This window comes from Pongo abelii, chromosome 7, assembly GCF_028885655.2.
Source record: "Pongo abelii isolate AG06213 chromosome 7, NHGRI_mPonAbe1-v2.0_pri, whole genome shotgun sequence".
NCBI classification, from domain to species: Eukaryota; Metazoa; Chordata; class Mammalia; order Primates; family Hominidae; genus Pongo; species Pongo abelii.
In genome coordinates, this window is record NC_071992.2 from 101,996,262 (window position 1) to 102,019,565 (window position 23,304).

At 37.8% G+C, this 23,304-nt stretch overlaps 1 protein-coding gene across 1 annotated transcript; it reads right to left on the minus strand.

Moving 5' to 3' along the window:
* Nucleotides 1-539: 539 nt before the first annotated feature.
* On the minus strand, nt 540-16,815 carry SLC7A13 (solute carrier family 7 member 13). Its single transcript, XM_002819242.5, has 4 exons — nt 16,030-16,815; nt 9,264-9,395; nt 3,921-4,282; nt 540-1,127 (listed from the first exon to the last, which is right to left on the minus strand). The coding sequence occupies exons 1-4, from the start codon at nt 16,712-16,714 to the stop codon at nt 855-857; spliced, it is 1,452 nt and encodes a 483-aa protein (XP_002819288.1). The 5' UTR covers nt 16,715-16,815; the 3' UTR covers nt 540-854.
* Nucleotides 16,816-23,304: the final 6,489 nt, after the last annotated feature.

Below are 23,304 nucleotides of genomic sequence, written 5' to 3' on the forward strand. Positions count from 1 at the left end.
ACCTCGAGTAATCCACCTGCCTCAGCCTCCTAAAGTGCTGGGATTACAGGCATGAGCTACCTCACCCAGCCCCATGCTTCTAAAATAGTTTTTAGCTTGAAAAAAAATGGGGTCAGGCACAGCGGCTCACGCCTGTAATCCCAGCACTTTGGGAGGCCGAGGTGGGCAAATCACAAGTTCAGGAGTTTGAGACCAGCCTAGCCAATATGGTGAAACTCAGTCTCTACCAAAAATACAAAAAATCAGCTGGGTATAGTGGCAGGTGCCTATAATCCCAGCTACTCGGGAGGCTGAGGCAGGAGAATCGCTTGAACCCAGGAGGTGGAGGTTGCAGTGAGCAGAGATCACACCACTGCACTCCAGCCTGGGTGACAGAGTGAGACTCCATCTCAAAAAGAAAAAAAAAGTGCTACATTCTGGAAGGGAAAAGCCAACTGGAAAAATGGAATTATTCTTTTCACTTTCAAATCAGCATCTTCCCTGGCCCCGCCCACCTCACACAAAAAGGACTCGGGAAAGATGAAGGAATGCTTTTAAAATTTTTAGTCATTCACTTTTATTATAGGATCCCCACAAATTCAGTAGAAAAGGGGTGGGATACAGAAAAAAAAAGTGAGAGAATGGGAGATGTATAATCACTCTATCAAGCTACGCAAACCAGGACTCAAGTTTTTTACCATGCGAAGCAGAGCTTTTAACAATTTCTTAGTGACTCTGAAGCCAGGTACTTACTGTCTTAGGCACTTTTGTATACATCACTTATTTCATTTGAGAAAAAAACAGTTACCATAGGAATTTCACCATGACTGTTCTATCATATGTTTAACCTTGATTTGGAATCTGATATACGTTTTTTAGAAGGCCATTTTTTTAAGAGTTTGCACTTCCGACATCTGTTCCTCAGACACATCAGGGAGGCAAATATTAAATAGTAATTGTAAATAGCAAGTCATCTTCTCAAACCAAGCCAATCTTATTTTAAAATGTATTAAAGGTATGTAAAATAGTAATCCGCTGAGAACTAACAGAAGCACGTAGACATAATGCACATTTGGAGACTTTACCAACGGTATCACAACCAAGCCCATGTCGATGACTATTGTTGCTAATGGAAACGGCAAAAACACCTGAAAAGAGCAAAGTATGAAAAAATATTAGATATGAACATCCATGAATAATACCTGAATATTTATATAAATAACAATGCAAAGATACAAGCTAATTAAAGAAAACAGGCTAAATTAGCTGTAAAGTTGAATAAACCTGGCTTAGAAGTCAGATAAATGCCTGAGTGAAAGGAGATGTTGAAGACTGTCATTGTCAGGTTGGAGGGAATGGGCATCTAGCATTTGACTGCTCATGAACGGAAATAACTAGAACCATTTGCTGGTAAGATCACTATCTACTGATCTGGGTACCATGAATCTGTTAAGAGGGAGTTTCTAAGGCCCAATGGAACTAACAACAATCTTCTCTGGAAAATATCTCAAGGCAGTAAGAAATTCATGACAAAACAGGAAGACTATCCTCAGACTCTCTGTTACACAGGTAAATACTGACAGGTAAATGTTGTAACTTTATAGGCTCAGCATATTAAAAAAAAACAGACAAAAATTTTAGCTAAAACAATTTTCCCTGTTTTATATTTTGTTTTGCTTTGCCAAAAGCCTTAAAGACCAGTCCCTGGTAAGAATTCTCTACAACATTACCCAATCTAGGGAGAAAATCGATATAAGATATAACTGATATGAATCTATATTCCCCAAAGATGTATATTACAGAGCTAGTCATAATTTATGAAACAAAACCCTTTAATTAAAGGATCATTTGTTGGGATTTAATCATTAAGAATGTCTTCTTGGCCGGGCACAGTTGCTTACACCTATAATCCCAGCATTTTGTGAGGTCAAGGCGGGTGGATCACAAGATCGGGAGATCGAGATCAGCCTCGGCAACATGGTGAAACACCGTCTCTACTAAAAATACAAAAATTAGCTGGCTGTGGTGGCGGGCACCTGTAATCCCAGCTACTTGGGCGGCTGAGGCAGGAGAATCTCTTGAACCGGGGAGGCAGAGGTTGCAGTGAGCCAAGATCATGCCACTGCACTCCAGCTTCTCCAGCCTGGACGACAAGAGTGAGACTCTGTCTCAAAAAAAAGAAAAAACAAAGAATCTCTTCTTAGTTTATAAAGCATCCCTGAAAAAGATACTTTATCATCTCATGGCTCAGTATCAGTTATCAAATAACTGAGAGAAAAGAAAAGAGCACTCCTGGGGGCACACAAGACAAATTTCAGCCACTTGTACTTAAGGCTGCCCTTGCCTTCCTTTCTGATGCAAATGTAAGTTGAATAATAATATAAGCAATAATAGCCATCAATGTCAGACCCTGGCTTGTTTGCATGCCTTAGCTTACTTAATACCTCCAACGTTAATAGGAGGTAGGTATTATTTTTTCCCATTTTAGATCTGAAGAAACTGAGGTTCAGAGGTTCAGTAACAAGACTAAACTCAGCTACTAGCCAAGCAACTGGACTTGAGCCCAAAACTCTTAGTGATTATCTTATACTGTTATTTATGTACAACAAATTTATCCTCCAGTTCATAACTTCTTTATAATTGTATCTATTAGGGTCAGTGATCTAACAAAATGTGGATCAGAAAACAGCAAAATACATATTAAAAAGATGCAGCATGTGAAACTATACAGAGAGCAGACGTTAGGGAGGCACCTCCAAGGGGGACTATGGCCATCAGCCCTGCTCTAGATTAGATCTCTCTCCCTATGTGTTCTCTGAGCATCCTCTGCAGATCACTAGATAGCAATCATCACACCATGATTTTTGGTTTACATGACTGTCCAGATAGATTATAACCTGCCTAAAAGCAGGAGCCAAGTCTTAATTCTTTTTCTACTCAAAGTACCTAGCAAGGTGCTTAAAATATAGTTGCTTCTTGAGAACTAATACTCAAACACACAACAATTAAGAGATGACTGGATGGAAGAAGTTGAAAAGAAGACTGGAAAGGAAGGACATAAATCAACCATAGTTGGTGATGAGAACATTGCTTTCTTTCTCTCAGCAGTTCTTTCTTATATTTTGTATTTAGCGAGAGTCAAACACTCCAAAGAGACTGCCTAGATTTGAATCTTGGCTCTAATCCATGCTGTGTGAGCTTGGGCAAGTGACCTAACTTTTCTAAATCTGTTTTCTTATCTGTAAAACGGAAATAACAATTGAATCCACCTTTTTATTACTAAGAGGATTAAAGGTGATCATCCAAGCAAAGCTTTGAACATCCTACCTAGGCAACGAAGATTATTTTATTATTCTGATAATCAGAGCGTCAGGGCCATCTTTCTCCAATAACATTCTTATGCTACCAAGTTTTGCTGCTTATTTCCTTTTCTGCAATTAAGTGGTGGTCTCTTCTCCTGTGAAAAGTTTTTTCATCCAGACTGAAAGTCAGTTTAAAATAAGTAAAGTTGAAAAGATGTAATTTGCCAACAAAGTAAGTTGATGTTTCAGAACAGTGGATGTTATCACTTGTGACCTCACCTTGCCTCTTCTGTTTCCCATCTGCTAAATCTCACCCTGACTGTGGAAGACATTCATATGCATAACTAGTTACATAAGTAGACAAAATAGTATCTGGTCAAAAGACTCATAATGATCTGTCCAACCACCCAGAGAACTATTTTTCTCTCTAATAAACTGTTAAATGGAATCTAAGAGATTTTTATATTGAGTAACCTAGCCAATAAAAATGAAAATTAAAACCAAGACTAGATTATTCTTGTGTTTTACAGTAACTGAGTATTCAGAAGATCTACTTATAGATGCTCTGATTATAATATTAAATACAGTTATACTCAATATCTGTTATTTCACACAGAAAAGAATGAAATTCAGTTTTACCTTATAAGGTATAGATAGATTGGGTTCCTGGTATCTCCGCCTTAGTATTCCTATCATTAATAATATAGACCATAATGAATTCGTGAAAAAAATATAGTTTATCAAATCAATTAGACTTGTTAAGATAATTGCAAGGGATCCCAAAGTGACAAGTAGTAGCACAGCTGTAAATGGAGAGGAGTGACTATTAAGTGTATTAAATAGCAAAGGCAGCTGGCCCTCTTGGCTTGCAAGATATATTGGTCTCGATGATTTAAATATAGAAATCAGAAGGTTGCTAAATAATGAGGTAGAAATAGCAAAAGGCATAATCCATGCTAATGAGGGAAAAACTCGATCAGCCCATGTGATAGCTACAGCATCTGCAGAAAAACAAAAATACACAAAAGAAAATGTGTTAAAAGAGAAATACTAATAATAAACCTTTTAATATTATTTCAAAATAAAAACAGAAACTTAATTAATAACATTTAATTTGCTTAATTTTATTGTTTATTTCCTTAGTTACACCTACATAACACCTAAGGTGTCTATTTGACCCCATCACACTGTATTGTAAATGGTTATCATTTTATATGTCTTCCCCAATAGACCAAGAATGTTTTTGAGGGCAAGGATAATCCATTTATTTTCTATAAAACTAGTGGATCACTCTGTGACAGACATACAGTAGGCTTTCAATAAACACTTGTGAAATAAATTGATTTTGTTGAATGGATGATTGAATCCATGCTTATTTTCTAAAACTAGTTTACAGAGTCTTGATAGTTACATTGAGAGTTCAAAAAGCACAGTGCAACACTACTGACACCAGAATGAGACTTTCCCACATCATGGTGCAATTTGAAATACTTAACAGAAAAAGGAACCATGTAGATGAAGAAAATAAGTTACACACTATTAAAAATTTCTATGACATTTGGGACTTTTCTATAGATCAGTAGTTCTCAATTGGAGTTGAATTTACTCCTCAGGGTCATTTGGCAATATCTGGAGACTTTTTTGGCTGTCACAACTGGGGAGGTAAGAGGTTGCTGCTGGTATCTAGTGAGTAGAGGCCAAGGATGTTACTAAACATCCTATAATGCACAGGACAGTTCTCTACAACAAAAAATTATACAATATAAAATGTTCATGGTACTAAGATTAAGAAACTAACCATTAGAGAATATTCTACTTTTTTTTTTTTTTGCTTAAAGATAGGAGATCTTATGAGTACTAATTTAATAAAAGTCCACAGGAAAAAAACGCAACTGTGAAGAAAAGTATCCATTGTTTGTGAGAACCCACTTGATTCAGTTCATATTATGTGGATATATGCTAAGACAGATCACTCAGTCAGAGAGAAACAAATTCTCAGTTTTTCAATGGAATGAGCACAATGGGGCCTGAGGTCCTTGCAGGTAGGTGTCCTTGGAGCCTATGCTCTTGTGCTAAGGTTGGTTTCCAGGGGTACTTTTGGGACATCAACATACTGGGTTCTAACACAAGGTAGGACTTCCCAAATGTGACAAAATTAATATATCATTAATAGCTCTTGTTCTTAAAGATCTTTATTTTTTGTAACCCTTTTTAAATAGCCTCAAGTGCCATTTCACTTTTTTCCTTAGTGCTATTCTACAACTTTGGATCTTCCTTAAAAATATCTCCTGTCTCATTTATTGTTCTTCTCAGGAAGATATTGTTGGTTGTTTCTCCTGGACACGCATACCTCCACAAATTTCAAATTTTCAGTCACATTTCCAAAATATTTCTTTCCAGTAATGCAAAGGAAATTCCCCTTTAGTTTCCCAGTGTGCATTCTACAAACATGGTTAGTTATAACTTGAAGAGGATCAGGTGCAGCTCTGTCAGTGCTGGCTGGCAAAAACTATACATCTTTCTACATCATCTTTAGCTCTGTGCCACAAGGGATGTTTTTTCTTTGTTACTCTTTCCACATGTTGTTTCTTTTCTTTAAAAAATGATTTCATATATGTTCTGGGTGAAAAGTAAAATAAATGGCACTGAAGCACATGAAGTGAAAAGTAAATGTCCCTCTCCTCACTAGCCTCCCATTCATGCGGAGCAAATGTAACTACCATTAACAGCTGTTTGGATCCTCTTCTAGAAATTTTGTATGAATGTATAAACATCTATTAGGGTTGTATATGAGTGTGCACGTATGTGTATGCTCACTTAGGCTTGCTTTTTCACGTTCATCTTGCTCTTATTTGTACATTTGCATGCATCTAATTATTCTAGCAAGTTCTCAGTATTCCATTATATAACTGTCACTGCGTTTATCTACCCATTTCATACTGTTTTATTTGTAGTTTATTTTCAATTTCTTGCTAATATAAGAGGGGCTTTAATGAAAACACTCATTCCTCCCATTCTTGATAGTCGTTCAAGTCTCCTTAGAGTAAATTCTTAGAAGTGGGACTTGTGGGTCCAAAGGTATATACATTTTAAAATAAGGATGATTTACAAAATTACCCTCCAAAAATAATCGCATCAATTTACCAATAAACGATTCTAAAATTCTCACTTTCTCTTCAAAATTCTTTTGTTATTATTATTAATTTATTTATTTATTGTCTATCATTGGCTATCTTTTCAAAATTCTTAACCATATCTGGGTACTTGGGACCAGCTACTTTTAGGCTGCATCTGGACAGGGAAACCTCAGCTTCTGCTTCCATGAAATGTATTTATGGTTTTAGATTATCTTATCCTATGCCAATTTTCCCTAGTTTTAAATATGGCATGGAATTCTCAAGAAGACCAAATGTGAGCACCCCTGTCAGCAGTGTGTGGCAGGACTTTAGGAACAATGAAATCCTCAGTTTTCAAAGCTGGGACAGGGCTCCTCACTAAGGCATTTCCACACACCTTGTTCTAGAAGAACACCCTTCCCTTCTTAGTTGTGAAACTTATTCATAATAAAGGCTATTTTTTTTCCTAAGAGAAAAATAGGTGAAGAAACAAGTCAGAGCTCTGACACGGACACAGACAAAAACATTACATAATTAATACCATTCTTTCTTTTTCTGTCTAAACCACAAATATTAGAATCTAATATTTATCACAGCCTGGTGTAATTCTTTCAATGTTCCTTAAATAAAATGTAGTATCCAATTAATGCCACATCATAGATGCTCTATATTCATATGGAAACTTTTCATATTTTTTACATATACCCGTTTGATTGAAAAAATGCATCCCTTAATCGTTAAAATTTCTGAATTTAAGAACCTATATTTGGGCCTGGTGGCTCACGTCTGTAATCCCAGCACTTTGAGAGGCCAAGAGGGAGAATCGCTTGAGGTCAGACCAGCCTGGCCAACATGACAAAACCCTATCTCTACTAAAAATACAAAAATTAGCCAGGTGTGGTGACCCATGCCTGTAATCCCAGCTACTCAAAAGGCTGAGGCACAAGCAGCGCTTCCTGGGAGGCAGAGGTTGCAGTGAGCAAGATTGTGCCACTGCACTCCAGCCTAGGCAACAGAGCAAGACTCTGTCTCAAAACAAAAACAAAAACAAAAAAACCTATTTCTTTTGCTTGTAACTTTCCCCCTTATTATACAAATTTTGCACTTTAAGGAAAATTTGGAATATTCAGTGCAAACAATAAAGTAAAAATCACATACAATATCATTCCCATTGATCACCATTGTTAACTACTTATTTGCTGTTTTATATTATTATATACATCCTGACTTTTTCCTCATTATTGAATTATAAACGTTGTCCCTTTGCTTCAAGTATCCATCAACAATATCATCTTTTACAAATCACAGAATGTTCTATTATATAGATTTTGCATAAATTTTTTGTTTCAAGCTTATTGGATATTTTTATGGTTTTTAATTTTTTGCTATCATACATACATAAATTTTTGCTATCATACATAAAGCTATATACATACATACCTATACATACATTTTTTCATGTATGACTATTTTCTTAATTTAAATTTCTTGTACAATAAACATGCAGATATTTGGACTTAAAAAGATTAATTTAGAATCTAAACAAAAAGTCTAAAGATGATATGCCTAAAAAAGTAAGCATTATAGCCAAATTACAAGTGATGATGGTCAAAACACTTCATGAGTCTTCCACACCTGCCAAAACCATTGTGCCATCTACAAAATTGCTATAACCATTATGACACCAAAGGAGATATTCATGACTTTTTAACAACCCGTATGGACGGAGCACTGGTGGTCATAACAGATGCCAGCTTCAATGAACCGTAACAACGGTGCTAGCTGACCAGCAGCCCCAACCACACCCACGATTAACTTTGTAAATTTATTCTTTACATAATCGAGGTAGTTAATAAATCACTGCTTGTTCTGATCTGAATTTGCATTTGGTTTGTTCCCACAGACACTCAGAAGCTTGATTCTATCTAGTTTATAGGTCCCTAAGATACCTAGACCATTATGAATCAGCACTGATACCATATGGCACCACCCTGCAGGGCAGTAACATAAGAATTGAGGCAAAGTTTACCTGAATTTTGTATCAAAATCTCCCTTAGGTTTGCCTCCATGCCTCAAAGATTCACCAAAATAATAATAGCTGCTCAAAAGAGATTAGTCCTAAAGGTACTCGCTGATAGGTTTATCTTGTGAGATGGTTTAATGCTGGCTTGAGGAAATTACTAGTCTTCCACTTTCCCTGTTTCTCATTTCTTTCCAAATTTCCTTTTATCCCTTGAATCTGTTACTCATTTTTCAATGTATATTTATTTAAAATGTTCTCATTCTTTTATTCTTTATTCTACAATTTGGTCTCTAAGATAGCTATTTTTTGGTTGGATTTCCAATATGTTCAGGATCCTTTGCCACCATAAATTTTAAAGTTGTTCATGGTAAACCGTATTGTTTTAACATCAATATTAATTATATGCATCAATTGAACATTAGCATCTAGTCCTTTAACTGCCAGTATTCTACATTTCAAATTGATCATTTTTTGTGACACCTAGAAAAACATTGAGACTCAAACATTTTGAAAGTTTTAAAATAGACGTAAACAGTGATTACACAGTGTCACTCTGGTGAGATGAGATCATGAAAGGAATACTAATATTTTGAATCTGATCTATACCATACATCAACATTATATACACCTTTCCATATTATTAGAAAAGGCATAACCATGCTTAAAGATGAATCTCCTTTCTAAGGCAAATCATTCCCTTTGGCCCTCTGCTATTTTAGAAAATTATAAGTTGATTCTACATATAGAATAATGAACAGTAAACAGTCGTCCTGACTGGTGAAATGATAGTTATATTGAAAAGACCAGCACTTTATTTATTGTTTTAGCCATTTGCATACAAACCTGAAGAGAGAATTTCCCTGGGTGTCAGAACAGTCAGATAGGAAATGTTAACCAGTAAATAAACTACAGTCACCAGAGGTAACGCAGTAAATATGCATTTGGGAATTGTCGTTCTGGGTTTCTTCAGCTCCCCTATAACACAAAAGAGGACACAACCATAATTGGTAAACATTATTCCTAAAATTCATTATTTTTAGATTATTATTTTTGTATTTGTATAAATTAATGGGGTACAAGCATGATTTTATTACATGGATAGATTGTGTGGTGGTCAAGTCAGGGTTTTAGTGTATCTGTCACCTGAATAACATACATTGTACCTATTAAGTAATTTTTCATCATCCACCTGTCTACTCCCTCTCCCTTCCAAGTCTCTGTGGCTCATCATTTTACTCTCTACATCCATAAGTACACATTTTGTAGTTAATTATGAGTGAGAAGGTATAATATTTCTCTTTCTATTTTTGAGTTATTTCACTTAGGATGATGGTCTCCAGCTGCATTCATGTCGCTGAAAAAGACATGATTTCATTCTTTTTTATGGCTCTGTAGTATTCTGTGGTATATTATACACACACACACTAGTGTTGTGATAAACATGAGTGCAGATATCCTATTGATTTATTTTCTTTTGGGGAGATACCCAGTAGTGGGATTGTTGGATCAAATTGTAGTTCTATTTTTAATTCTTTGAGAAATCTCCATACTGTTTTCCATAGACATTATACTAATTTACATTCCCACCAACATCGCTCCATGTGTCAAGAACTGGGCTAGGCTCTTCCTATTCATTCAGCCACCACCGCTACACATACACTAAAATGCACACACACACACACACACACAAGCACACACACTGGTGAACTGCTACACACCCACCTGCCTAATATAGCTAAATGAAGAAAAATATGAAATATGCTTCATTTTCTCCATAGATGGTAAAATTTCTGAAGACTTAAGAATGAAAAATGAAATCGGAGCCCATAAGTCCTGTACCATTTGAAGCCCCCTTATGTATTTAGCCTCATCTATTAAGTCCTAGGCACTGAGTTTGGATAGTGGGAATACAACAGTGAGCAGAAACTACATGAAATTTGACCTCAAGAAGAAGAGCTACATATAAGTTAAATAATTGCATAAATAAAAGGTTAAAATAATAGTGACTATGGTAAGTGTCTATATGAAAAGAAGGTGCTATGGAGATACATTATGTGACAATGTGATAGTTTCTCTTGCTATCTGTGTTTTATATATAGACAGATGTAGACAGACTGGCCTTTGCAGTTCCTCAACAATGTCCTATCCCTTCTTGCCATAGGGTCTGCTCTCTTATGTGGAATGTTCTTTCCTAGTTGCCTAGTTGACCCCTACCCTTCCTTCAGATCTCAGGAAAATAATTACTTGTGGGGAAACTAGGAAAGGTAACTCTCTCCCTGGCTAGAAAAATTTTCCTACTATACATTTCTCATACTGTATATTGAAAGGAGTTAAAGAGCCCATCATAAATTATCTCTCCCTGTATGCTCTTGACCATTCCTTTATGCCAATATTAAGTGCAAAAAAAGGCCAAAAAAGTTGTAATTTAGCATCATATAGAGTGGATTTTCTAGGACAGTTTTATTTTTAAATATTGTTCCATTCATCACACCATTTCCCCAAATTTTGTCCTACCCTGAGAATTTCTCTGTGGCATGAAGAAATGATCATCTATAACCATAATATACAATGGCACCCTGTGCCCTGCCCAGTGGCAAGGAACAAAGAACAGACATCTGATCCACTGGAAGCCAATCACTTTCAGTATACAAGAAAATTTATCTCAAAAATTTGAACCAAAAGTCAAGAGAAAAGCAACGTAATGGTGTTAAAAAAGAAAGGAAGATGAGAAATTTTTTTTTTTAATTTCTAGAACTTCCCTATTTTTTCATATTTATTTATTTATTTTATAGAGACAGGGTCTCGCTATGTTGCCTGGACTGGTCTTGAACTCCTGGCCTCAAGCAATCCTCCAGTCTAGGCCTCCCAAAGTGCAGATTAAAAATGTGAGTCACCATGTCCAGTCTGCTTCCTTATTTTTTGCTGCTTCCTAAGATTGGTTGCTCAAATCTTCCTTAAAAGATAGCATTATCCTTCCAGTAAGTTCCCCTTTTATTGTGTAAGTTAATGTGTGTGGGTTTCTGCTACTTAAAACCAAATCCCCTTTACTAATAAATATCTATCATTTGACTATATCAAATTTCTTCCATCTGTGTCTGCCCAGGGGTTGGATCTAATGCCCATGGGGTACACTAATCTGAGCTGATTAAGAACTTGAATAGTAAAAAATTAGAAGGTTTTAATTTTAACCCTGCCTGCACCACTTACTAGTTGCGGGACGTCTGGACAATGTATTGGCTGTCAAGGTTTCAATCTCTTTATAGAGAAAACTGTAGGGACAACAAAATTCCAGTCCTAGTGTTTAGCATATAATAAGTGCTGAATAAATGGTTGTTGTTAATTACTATAGTTATTAAAGCTTTGGGACAAACAAAAGGGCAATTTTTTTGGATTAACTGTTCTTTCTTCTGAGCCTTTTACTTGTGCTCATTATGTACTTGATTTGTAAAGAGGAGATGGAGATTACAATTTAATTTATAATAAAAAGTTATAATAGCCAGACAGGTGACGAATATCTTTGACTCTTGAACTTAAAAGATGGGTATTCTGGCCGCGTGTGGTGACTCACGTCTGTAAACCCAGCACTTTGGGAGGTCAAGGCAGGTGGATCACTGGAACCCAGAAGTTCAAGGCCAGTCTGAGCAACATGACAAAACCTCGTTTCTACTAAAAATCCACACACAAAAAAAATTAGCTGGGCATGATAGTGAGTGCCTGCAGTCACAGCTACTCAGGAGGCTGAGGTGACAGAATCAATCGAGCCCAGAAGGTCAAGGCTGCAGTGAACTATGATTGCACAGCTGCACTCCAGCCTGGGTGATAAACAATAGAAATTTTTTTAAAAAAAGATGGGTATTCCTACACCTTGCAAAGTTGCCTGTCTACAAATCACTATTTTGCAGGTAAAAGGGTTACTTAAAACTTAGATGTACTTAAGACTTATTTTGTAAATTAACAACTCCAGCACACACTGAAATTCCTCCAACTTTTATTCACCACTAGAGGCTTGTGAGGATCTCCATAATAGTTTATAGGTCAGTATGAATAAATTCTGTGAATATATTTTCAGCTGACAATAATCATCTAACAATGAAACATCTCTACAATGGGATACAATGAAACTGGCTCAAATAAAAATCCAGAAATATTGCTTCTAGCCTTGAAAGGAAAAAACAATGAGAAACTTTTGCTTGTTATGCCAGCTGCTGAAATTGGCCCATTTAATCACAAGCCACGTAAAACAGTAATCTCCTCATAGCTTTCTTTTCTCAATACCTTATTTTTAACTCAATGCAAACTGACTTCCTCTCATGTTCAAAATTCACCAATGACTTCTTACATTATCAATGATGGCGCTCTAACCAGTCCTCATGCTCCTTGACTTCTGAAGCATTTAACCAGATAGATTATTCCCCACTTTTTGAAACATATTGTGATTTTCCTCTATAACACTCTGAGCCTCCTCTGGCTTCCTCACTGAATCTTCTTTCTCTACCTCCTGCTTAAAAGTTGGCATTGTCCAGTCATCTGTCTCCCTCCAACCCTATGCCATTTTGTCCTTCGTCTCTCTATGTACTTGCCTTAGTAATCAACCCTATATATTTTTTCCTTAGTCTCTCTATGTACTTGCCTTAGTAATCATATCTAATACCAAGACTCTCAGATGGAAACCATTTTGTAGTCACCTGAGGTTGCATGCCTTGTCTTATATCTACGCTGCATGCTTCTATTCTCCATGGCTTCACTCATATTTTTCTGGAATTTTGTGGATTCAATTCAAATTGCCACTTTTCCACACAGTGACAGCAAAAAGTGACCTTTCCATTGATTTCTAAGGTAATTATATTGTTCCGTTATGGCTACCTGTTAAATATTGTATCAAATTATTTGTTTATAAGGCACAGAATTATAGTGACTTTAAACCATGATGTCCATTCTGCAGATTAAAAAAAAAAAGAGGCTAGAAAGGAGAAAATACTTGCTATAGTTGGTAATGGCAGACCCAAATCTAGGTATCGCCTCTCCTACTAGACTGTAAGTATCTTTGATAAAGACTATATCTTACTCATCTTGAGGCACTAGTACAGGGTTTTAAAAATAGTCTTTGAAAAGATAGTGGCTACTCAAATGATTTCACAAATGATAGATAAATTAGTGGTGGGAGACCTGAGATGAGAAAAAGTTTTGTTCAGTAGTTAAGAGTCTGATATTTGTATAAATAACAAGGAAAAGAACTGACTTTTTAGAAAAGATTGAAGTTGAGAAAAAATGAAATAAAAGAATGTGAAAAGTCCTTAAGGGGATGGGAGGGAAAAGATAAAGAATTCAAGGGAAAGACCGACTTTGAAAATGAAAAGATGAAAACTTCTGTCTAACATTGAAGGTAAGGGTATATAGCCTCAGAGGAATCTAGAATATCTATGCTTCTCTATTCTTTAAAGATACTTAAGAACCTACAAAGAACAAAAAACAGAACTACCATTTGACCCAGCAATTCCACTACTGCGTCTCTACCCACAGGAATAGAAATTGTTATATCAAAAAGACCTCCGCACTTGCATGTTTATTGCAGCACTGTTCACAATAGCAAAGTCATGGAATCAACCTAAGTGTCCATCGATGCATGATTGGATTTTTTTAAAATGTGGCATATACACACCATGGAATACTATGCAGCTATAAAAAGAATGAGATCATGTCTTTTCCAGCAACATGGATGCAACTAGAGACCATCATCCTAAGAGAAATAATTCAAAAACAGAAAATCAAATACTGCATATTCTCACTTACATATGGGAGCTAAACAGTGAGTACACATGGATATACAGAGGAAACTGTGACACTGAGGATTCCAAAAGTGGGGAGAGTGGGTGGGGGGTAAGGGTTGAAAAATTTCCTATTGGGTACAGTGTTCACTGTTAGGGTGATGGCTATACTAGAAGCCCAGACCTCACTATTATACAGATAAATCCATGTAACAAACCTGTACATGATCCCTGGATATATAAAATTAACAATGCTTAAGAGCATAGTAAAAGTGCAAGGCAAAATCCAGCCCTTGTTGCTCTGCTCTGATGTCCTGAGTGAACCAAGAAGATGCTGTTCCACTTTGGCACCCACTTCAGTCAGCTGCCCAGTGCTGTCATTGCAGACAAGGGGTCTGAACTGCTGGAGAAGTTCCTGTTTCAGGTGTCCAGGGAGTACTTGTCTGGAGGATAGGGGAAGGAAGCGAGCCTCTTTCGGGCTCCTATAATCCTGGTTACAGTATCTTTACATTGTTGGCTACTTATTTATTTATTTATTTATAAATAAATTTATTTATAAATAAATAAATTTATAAATAAATAAATTTATTTATAAATAAATAAATTACTTATTTATTTATTTTTCTTTTTTTGAGACAGGATCTTACTCTGTAGCCCAAACTGGAGTTCAGTAGTGCAATCATAGCTTACTGCAGCCTCAAACTCCTGGGCTCAAGTGATCCTCCCACCTCAGCCTCTTAGTAGCTAGGACTAAAAGCGTGCACTTCCACACTCAGATAATTTTTTAAGAAATCTGAGGAGGTGGCCAGGTGCAGTGGCTCACGCTTGTAATCCCAGCACTTTGGGAGGCAGAAGCATGTGGCTCACATGAGGCCAAGTGTTCCAGACCAACCTGGCCAACATGGTGAAACCCTGTCTCTACTAAAAATACAAAAATAAGCCAGGCATAGTGGTGCACACCTGTAGTTCCAGCTACTCCGGAGGCTGAGGCAGGAGAATCGCTTGAACTCAGGAGGAGGAGGTTTGCAGTGAGCTGAAATCGTGCCACTGTACTCTGGCCTGGACAACAAGAGGAAAACTCTGTCTCAAAAAAAAAAAAAAAAAAAAAAATCTGAGGAGAGGGATCTCACTATTTTGCCGAGGTGGTCTCAAACTCCTAGCCTCAAGAAATCCTCCCATTTCGGCCTCTCAAAGCATTGAGATTATAGGCATGAGCCATCACACCAAGCCCTATTTTAACTTTTAAATGCATCCAAGATTGCTGTAGGTTGACTTCTTTTATAATGCACACATGAAAATTATAGCTTTATCATTAATTAGAATGCTTGATGTGAAAACGGTCAAGTGCAAGTAAAATCAATTTGTATTATTACATTCATCAATAAGAGGAAAAAATTATAATAAAATATAAAACATAACCCCAAAAGTAAGTAAATAAAAATACTTAGAGCCTCAATGCATCATACCTACCTACAACACAAACATAGTCTGGCATTGGATCATTCCTGGATTTACAGTTTCATGGGTGGGGAACATTTTCACAACCCCAGCATTCATCCATTAACAGAAAGGAAACAGATTAACACAGAAGTCCCATATCTGTGGTCCCAGAAAGGAAAGTTGAAAAAGAGAAGTTGTTCAATCAAATAAGTACCTTAGAATAAACAGGAAAATAATTAAGAGTAGGTAACAAGTGCCAGGCTGGCATGATCTGATTCAGAAAGTCACAAAGAAGAAAGAAACATTAAATCATTTAAGACTCAAAATACAACAAATGATATGCATTTCATATTGTATGCAATAAGTCATGATTTTAGATTTTTTTTTCCTGAATGGATTGTTACCTGCTATAAGTGTAAAGCATGCCCCGCCTGAATATGCAAAATATCCTTGGAAGATGGCTTGTATAAGGTGAGAGATATCTGGAAATTCAGCATCAAAAGCATTCTGAAACCGTTCTACATTCTCCTTTTTCCCTCTTATCAGGAACACTACTCCAGTTAGGGAAATGAAGCTAAGTATGGACACTTTCAGCACTGAGCTAGCTATCTGAAGCCAAGTCACTTCTTTCACACCACGAGAAGTCAGAATTCCTACAATCCACAACATGGCCAATGCCAGACATTTCTTAGGCAGCTTTGGGACAGAGCAGCTGGGAAAAAAAGGCTGGATGCTGTACTCAGCGAGGAGCAGAGCTTGGCCAGCAACTACCCCTGACCCCAGAAACAAGGATGTCCAAAGATTCAAAAAAGCAACTGTGGAGCCAAAGTATCTCTTGAGAAAATAGTATTGAGCTCCACTGCATGGGAAGCTTATACTTATCTCTGCAGAGCAAAGAGTTGATGTCATGGCCAGTATGGCACAGCCAGCCCAAACACACAGGGAGACTCCCACGTTCATGCAAGAGTATGCCAACACACCTTTGGGGGACACAAAAATTCCTGCACCAATGATATTAATAAGCAAAAAACTTGTGCCCCAGCAATATCCAAACACTCTCTTGAGCTGTATTTTCTCCCCTCTATCCATTGTAATTGAAGAGTTTTAAAATTCTATATAAATTACAATTTCTAGATTTTCCTGACTATGTAGCTGCAAAGGATGTTGATGGATTCCTGAAATAAAATAATGCCGTCCTTTCTGTTCCATTTTCGTTAAGTATAGCCTGGTTTTAATAATTAACAAAATAGAGGTGGAAGGTGGGGACAAAAAACAATAAGTAACAAAACACATGTGACACATTCAATAAAATAGACCAAGATGTAGAAGGGTTTGGTCTGACTTGTCTTTCAATTATTATCAAAAGAATGCATTGAGATTTTTTTTTTTAAAGGAATTTCCAAGAAGACATGGATTGCAGTGCAAAGTTGGGGCTTCCTACTCTACTTCACTGCTTCCCAAATGCCTTCCCAGTTCCCTCCTCTGGAAACAATCATTTTATTTTATTATTTTATTTTATTTTTTGAGACAGAGTCTCACTCTGTCACCTGGGCTGGAGTGCAGCCTTGACCTCCTGGGCTCAAGTAATTCTTCCACCTTAGCCTCCCAAGTAGCTGGGACTACGGGCATGAGCCACCACACCTGGCTAAGGTTTTTGGTGGTTGTTGGTTTGTTTTTGGTGGCTGTTGTTTTGTTTTTGGTAGAGATGGGGGGGTCTCACTTTGTTGCCCAGGCTGGTTTTGAACTCCTGTGCTCAAGTGATCCTCCCACCTTGTCACCCAAAGTCCTGGGATTAGAAGCCAACCATTTTAAAGTATGTATGGTTTTAGATCTCTTTGGTGGTTGTCTTCATAGCTCTAAATAATATAAAAAGACTTTTATTTCTAAATATCTCAACTTTAGAAAGCAAATACTGACCCCTTCCCATGAACACTGAGGAATTAGCTCACTGTCCTTTTACTGCCTTGACTCCCTCTTCTTCACATTTTTTAAAATCACTAAGCTTTCAGGAAGCAATTTTATCAGGCTTATATTACCAGATGCTAATTAGCAAGGCAAGGGAGGGAAATGCTCTGAAACATAAGCCTGTCTTTTAACCAGTCACCTATCATTCTGGTAGCCTTAGTCACATACAGAAAATTGTGAACAGAAAAGTACAAGAGAAAGAAGACCTGGCCCCAGGGGCAGAGGGAAGGAGGGTCCTAACCATCTTGTCCTAACCTACAAGTCTAGGGCCTTAGTAGCTCCCACATTTGTTGACTTTATAATGCAAAGCCCTGTCCTGAGAATTTCCAAAGTCTCATAAGCCTGGAGCACATATAAGCCTAGGAAATAAGTATTTCTGTCTCTCTCTCTCTCTCTGTCTGTCTGTCTCTTTTTAAGCTGGGACTAGAGGGGTGTGCCATGACACCTGGCTAACTTTTGTGGGTTTTTTTTCAGTAGAGATAGGGCTTCCCCATGTTGGCCAGGCTGGTCTCAAACTCCTAACCTCAGGTGATCCACCTGCCTCTGCTTCCGAAAGTGCTGGGATTACAGGCATGAGCCACTGCGCCCGGCCTAGTAAAGTATTTCTCAATTGTCCTCTAAGAGTAAGTGAAAGTGAAATTGCTTGGTTTTGCTTTGGTTTGGGAAAACTGGCTATTTTCTGGCAGATTGCATCCAAGAAAATTCACTGATAATACTACATAGTGATATAGGGCTGGGTGCAGTGGGTGGCTCAAGCCTGCAATTCCAGCACTTTAGGAGGCCGAGGTGGGAAGATCACCTCAGGTCAGGAGTTTGAGACCAGCCTGGCCAACATGGCAAAACTCCATCTCTACTAAAAATACAAAAATTAGCCGGGCATGGTGGTGCCCACCTGTAATCACAGCTACTAGGGAGGCTGAGGCAGGAGAACTGCTTGAACCCGGGAGGTGGAGGTTGCAGTGAGCTGAGAGTGGGCCACTGCACTCCAGCCTGGGAGACAGAACCAGACTCTGTCTCAAACAAACAAACAAATAGAAAACTATATAGATTTCAGTAAACACAACTAGATCCATGTCCCAAATAAAACCATGCTTTCTTTCTTCTCTCAGAGAGCAAGGACCCGGGAGTGTGAAAAGAATACCAGAAAGTTCTCCATAAGATAGTGTTACTGAAGCAGGCCTGTTTTGTTAACAGCACAGTATGCCAATGACCAAGATGATGAGTTTTCTGGAAAAGAAAGGATTTATTCCTTTCTTTTAAAGCCAAGTGAAGAGATGGGAGTTCAGGTCTCAAATATGTCCCCCTTAAGATGGGGTTTAAGAATATTTATGGGATCGAGGAGCAGGGTGGTCTGAGGCATGGAGAAAGGTGACTGGGGATAAGGAAAAGTCAGATAATTGATGTTCTGCGCAAGCACAGTCAAGCTTCATGGCTCCTCATAGGATGGATGTTCAGAAAATGATAATGTTATCATGATATGAGGGTGGAGCTTATAAATGGCATCTTATAAATGGCACTCTGATGTCAAAAGATCACACATTGGACATTCGTGGAGGCTCACCCAGGTGGAGGGGTGGTGGTCTCACCTGGTTTAAACTGGACAAGAGTTGGCTCTAGTTTCCTGAAAAACAATGTAGGCAACTGCTACCATTGTGACCCATACGTACATCAGAGATGGTATCTACAGGGAAGCTCGAGGGAGTCTTGTGATGTATTGCTTAGCCATGTGACATCCATGTAGAGTTAGTGATCTTTTAAAACAGTGAAACTAGCTAAAAGCAAGCAAAGTGGGTTAAAGTTTGACAAACCTAATCAGTTCTGCCCTTGGCTGCAATAGAGACAAAACAGAAGCATGGGACAAAGGTGGCCATTGTCCCACCAATAAATTCCCCACCTAACAATCTACTTTTAAGGAAGATAGTGAGGGAATCCACTACCCAAGCCTTGGATCTCACAACAGGAAAATAAATAAGTCCAGAAGAACCAGGGCCACCAAATGGGAGTGTGGTCATTTTATGGTTGTTACCTTGGCTAGACTGAACCACATTTTCCCAAATTCTCAATTAGAATGTACCATAAGGAAGATGTTTGTGTGAGATTTGGAGTACAGAAGTGAAACAGCAGTTGTATTGGTAGTTCACGCTGATAAGAAATTTCCCCGTGACCAAACTTCAGTCAGGCTCCTTTGAGCTCTCTTCCTGACCAGGCCTCATCCTTGGCCAGCTGAGCTCAGCTTAGAAACAACATCCTCACTCTTCATATGTAATCAAGCTCCTCTTGGTAACCGTCTATCCATTAACCCCCTCATTCTGTTCATTGGCTACAAACCCCCAGCTGTCTTTGCTGTATTTGGAGTTGAGCTCAGCTGAAGTCTCTCTCCCTTATTTCAGTAGCTCAAATGAAATCTATCTTACCATTTTTAACAAATAGTGCAGGTTTTCTTTTACAACATTCATTGTTTAACATGTGATGGCCTACATAATTGCTATCATTGTCGTGTATCTGCTAGCTTTCCTCATTAATGTGGGGTTGTGACTGAGCATACAATTCCTCCACCTTCTGTGAGATCCTCCTTCAGCTTTTCCAGCTCCTGGGTCAAGAGTGTATATTTAGTTCCACGATAATGGACCTCAACTTCTGCAAGATATCCACACCATTGAGGCCAGAGATAATGAGAACTGGCACAGATTTCAGTCCATCTTCCTGGTCTTCAACTCATGCCTATGAGTTCCAATTTGTTTTTGCTCTCCCTCACTTTTACATATATTGCCCTTTCTGAATTACTTGAACTTCAAGTTCCCAGCAACAGACTTGAGGACAACAGCCTTGTAGAGACTGCCCAACTACCTCCCATAGTTGCTTAAGGTCAAATCTCTGTAACAGAGTAAATCCTGTTAAATTTTATAAATACCTAAAAAGATGATAAAGATAGAGACGATTCAGATATAGGTATAGACATAGGTATAGAAAGACATAGATATAGACTTAGAGACTCTGCTTCTAAATCTCCTTGATTCCTGACTAATATACGGAGCAAAAGGCTATGGCATGTTCTGCATCCCTGGTGCACTACAGTATTCAGGTAAGTCCATGACTCTGAAAATGAAGAATGTAAGTAAAGAGATAGGCTGGGAGATCAATCCCCATTTCTCTTCACTTTCAAGAATATCGGAGATTCTCCAAACTCAGGAGATATATTCCTTGAAGCAGTGCCCTATAGTCTAAGGAGGATATTCTTGGACATTCTGTGTGGGGCTACTATTATACATCAAAGAGGAAGATGTGTAAGTTATCCAATATTGGACTCAGCTGCATAGCTCCTTCAGTGCCCAGATGAATATCTTTCATGCAGCATGTAGGTATGTTCAGCTTTTGGACAGGAACTCTAGAAAGCTAACTGAAAAACTGTCATGTTCGTATCATCTTGTAAATGACTGGTGAAACAGGAGACTGCAAACAAACGAGAGGAGACATATTGAAGGGCATTAAGTGTTGCCACCTGAAGGTTTACAATTATATTTCTTTTTATCTTTATTTTTCTCTTTCTATAATTACAGTACTAAGAGAAGAACTGTCATGATGACAGGCCCGAAAGTGTCAATCTTAGAGAGTATACATTACTGACTCAATTATACAGCGATGCAAAAAAATGTTTAAGGGTTTTAGGGAACTTGTCTATTTCATGTCTCTTGGAAGTAGAAGATCCAGGATTTACATCTAGTCCTGGGTTATCCAAAGCTCATGATCTTTATAGGTATACCTCAAAAATTTCGCAGGTTCAGCTCCAGACCACCACAACAAAGTGAATATTGTAATAAAACAAATCACAGAAATATTTTGATTTCCCAATGCATAGAAAAGTTATGTTTATTCTATATTGTAGTCCTTTAAGTGTGTAATAGAATTGTGTCCTTAAAATGTACATTCCTTATTTTTAAAATGCTTTATTGCTAAAAAAATATGCTTATGATTATCTGAAGCTTCAAGAAGTTGTAATGTTTCGCTGGTGGATGGTCTTACCTCAATGTTGATGGCTGCTGACTGATCAGGGTGGCAGTTGCCGAAGGCAGAGGTGGCTGTGGCAATTTATTTTTTGGGTTTTTGTGTGGTTTTTCTTTGTTTGTTTATGTGTTTTGTGTTTTTTGGTTTTTATTTTTTTTATTTTTTTTTTTAGACAGAGTCTTGCTCTGTCACCCAGGCTGGAGTGCAGTGGCGTGATCTCAGCTCACTGCAACTTGCCTCCTGAGTTCAAGCAATTCTCCTGCCTCAGCCTCCCAAGTAGCTGGGATTACAGCCACCCTCCACCACACCCAGCTAATTTATGCATTTTTAGTAGAGACGGGGTTTCGTCATTTTGGCCAGGCTGGTCTCAAGCATCTAACCTGAGGTCATCCGCCCGCTTCAGCCTCTCAAAGTGCTGGGATTACAGGAGTGCGCCACTGCACCTGGCCAGTTACAGCAATTTCTTAAAATAAGACAACTATCAAGTTTGCCTCACTAATTGACTCTTCCCTTCATGAAAGATTTCTCTGTAGCATGCTATGCTGTTTGATAGCATTTTACCCACAGTAAAACTTCTTTCAGAATTGGAGTTGATCCTTTCAAACATTGCTGCTGTTTTATCAGCTAAGTTTATGTAATATTCTAAGTCCTTTTTCATCATTTCAACAATGTTCACAGCATCTTCACCAGTTATAGATCTCAAGAAACCATTTTCTTTGCTCATTCACAAGAAGCAGCTCCTCATCTGTACAAATTTTATCATGAGCTTGTAGCTCCACTTCTAGTTCTCCTGCTATTTCCACCACATCTTCAATTTCTTTCTCCACTGAAGTCTTGAATCCATCAAAGTCATCCATGAGGGTTAAAATCATCTTCTTCCAAATTCCTGTTAATGCTGATATTTTGATCTTCTACCATGAATCACAATGTTCTTAATGCCATCCAGAGTGATGAATTCTTTCCTGAAGGCTTTCAATTTACTTTGCCCAGATCCATTAGAGGAATCACTATCTATGGCAACTATAGCCTTATGAAATGTATTTCTTAAATAAGAAGACTTGAAAGCCAAAATTCTCTTTGATCCATAGGCTGCAGAATGAATTTTGTGTTAGCAGGTATGAAAACAATATTAATCAATCTCCTTGTACATCTCCATCAAAGTTATTGTGTGACTAGGTGTATGATCAATGATCAGTAATCTTTTGAAAGGAATCTTTTTTTTCTGAGCATTAGGTCTCAAGAGTGAGTTTAAAATATTGAGTAAAACCATGCTGTAAACAGATGTGCTGTCATCCAAGGTGTGTTGTTTCATTTGAAAAGCACAGGTAGAGTAGAGTTAGCGTAATTCTTGAGGGTCCTAGATTTTGGAAAGGTACATGAACATTGGCTTCAATTTAAAGTCACCAGCTAAACTAGCCCCTAACAAGAGTCAGCTGTTCTTTGAAACTTTGAAGGCAGGCCTTGACTTCTCTTCTCTAGCTACGAAAGTCCTATATGACATCTTCCAATAGAAGGCTGTTTCATCTCCATTGAAAATATGCTACTTAGTGTAACCGCTTTCATCGACGATCTCAGCTAGATCTTCCAGAAAACTTACTGCAGGCTCTATATCAGAATTTGCTGCTTTACCTTGCATTTTATGTTATGGAGATGGATTCTTTCCTTAAACCTCATGAGCCAACTTTTGCTAGTTTCAAATTTTTCTTCTGAAG